The sequence below is a fragment of the Geospiza fortis genome, unplaced genomic scaffold, assembly GCF_000277835.1.
Source record: "Geospiza fortis unplaced genomic scaffold, GeoFor_1.0 scaffold61, whole genome shotgun sequence".
Lineage (NCBI taxonomy): Eukaryota > Metazoa > Chordata > Aves > Passeriformes > Thraupidae > Geospiza > Geospiza fortis.
The window spans coordinates 1,469,491-1,471,475 of record NW_005054430.1 but is presented as its reverse complement, the minus strand read 5'-3'; the positions used below and the strand labels follow the sequence as shown (position 1 = coordinate 1,471,475).

The 1,985-nt window shown below is 46.4% G+C and overlaps 1 protein-coding gene across 1 annotated transcript in view; it reads left to right on the top strand.

The window, feature by feature from the left end:
* Nucleotides 1-1,985, top strand: part of COPG2 (COPI coat complex subunit gamma 2) — a 22,944-nt gene that overhangs the window by 12,648 nt on the left and 8,311 nt on the right. The window contains exon 12 of the mRNA XM_031061880.1: nt 1,653-1,728. Within this exon, the coding sequence (XP_030917740.1) occupies nt 1,653-1,728 (76 nt within the window). The remainder of the gene's footprint in view (nt 1-1,652; nt 1,729-1,985) is intronic.

The window sequence follows — 1,985 nt, the reverse complement described above, 5'->3', positions numbered from 1 at the left end:
GAGAGGGGAGTGAGGCTGTGAGGGCTGCTGAGTGCAGCTCCAGACCTGCAGGTCTGCCTCCTTGCCTTTTCCTCAAACTGGAAGTGAAATTTGAGATAATTATAGTAAGGTGTCTTGGTTTAGGGCAAATTTGGGAGAAACTCCAAAGGGGTTTCTCTAGAAAGCAGATTGAAGCAGCTCCACACCGTGCTGGCCACCAAGATCCCAAACCTGCTGGCCAAGGAGGATCCCGAGGTGGTGCTGGAGAACAAGGCTGTGAGGGCTGTGAGAATTCCAGGCTTGGAATTCTGGCTCCTTGCCTTTTCTTCAACCTGGAAATGAAATGCAAAACTTTTGGAAAGGTGTCCTGGTTTAGGGTAAATCTGGGCAAAAATCTCCAAAGGGGTTTCTCAAAAATCTCTTTGAGAGAGGGGAACGAGGCTGTGAGGGCTGCTGAGTGCAGCTCCAGACCTGCAGGTCTGCCTCCTTGCCTTTTCCTCAAACTGGAAAGGAAGTTTGAGATAATTGTAGTAAGGTGTCTTGGTTTAGGGCAAATTTGGGAGAAGCTCCAAAGGGGTTTCTCAAGAACCCCTTTGAGAGGGGAGTGAGGCTGTGAGGGCTGCTGAGTGCAGCTCCAGACCTGCAGTTCTGGCTCCTTGCCTTTTCCTCAAACTAGAAAGGAAGTTTGAGATAATTGTGGTAAGGTGTCTTGGTTTAGGGCAAATTTGGGAGAAAACCTTCAAAGGGGTTTCTCAAAAACCTCTTTGAGAGAGGGGAACAAGGCTATGAGGGCTGGTGAGTGCAGCTCCAGCCCTGCAATTCTGGCTCCTTGCCTTTTTGTTAGAATCCCACATGCAAAGAACTCTCAGAACTTTGGGGATTGCCAAAGCTTAGAATTAAACACAAGATTTGATCTGAGACCTTAGAAAAAACTTCCAAATTGAAGTGCTAAAAGTGAGAATGTGGATTTGTAGTTTAGAGCAGAGACATGTTAAACTAAGTAAAGTTTAGACTTTTAAAGGTTAAAATATAAAAAATAAAAGTAGTTACAGAGATAAAGAGTTCAGAATGCAGTACTGTAAGTTTGTGTGTCATAACATAATTAACTAAAAAAGCTTACACTGTAACATAAATCTATAAAAGAAAATATTTAAAGATTAAGTCAAAAACACAAATCTCCTTATTAACAGTGTTTTATGAGTCAATAGATCCTTAAAAAGAATCTTGTAGCCTTCTAAACCATACTACAACAATATAAACCAAATTCACCCTTCCTACCTATGTAAAAAACAAACCACATCATCAAGAACAATTCAAAAATCCCATCTCAAATTCCTTCCAAATTAAATTATCACACCTTTTCCTCAACCTGGAAATGAGATTTGAGATCATTGTAGTAAGGAGTGTCCTGGTTTAGGACAAATTTGGGAGAAAACCTCCAAAGGGGTTTCCTAGAAAGCAGATTGAAGCAGCCTCTCCCCCAGCTGGTTTCCAGAGCTGCTAAGCTGATCTTGACCACAGAACTGTTTCCATGTAGAAATACAGGAACAGTGGAGTCCTGTCACTGAAAGGTTTATGGGGTGGAAGAGCTGTGCAGATGGGAAATTCAGGGCTGGGACGATGAGTTTGTGCAGGACTTGGGCTGCTCTGACACCTCCCTGTTCTCTCTGCAGCTGCTGTCAGTGCTCTGGCCAAGTTTGGGGCCCAGAATGAGAATCTGCTCCCCAGCATCCTGGTGCTGCTGCAGAGGTGAGTGGGGCTGGGGGGACACTGGTGGCTGCAGACAATGTCCCAGCAGCTGGGCTGGCACTGGGGACACTGGTGGCTGCAGACAATGTCCCAGCAGCTGGGCTGGCACTGGGGACACTGGTGGCTGCAGACAATGTCCCAGCAGCTGGGCTGGCACTGGGGACACTGGTGGCTGCAGACAATGTCCCAGCAGCTGGGCTGGCACTGAGGGGACACTGGTGGCTGCACACAATGTCACAGCAGCTGGGCTGGCACTG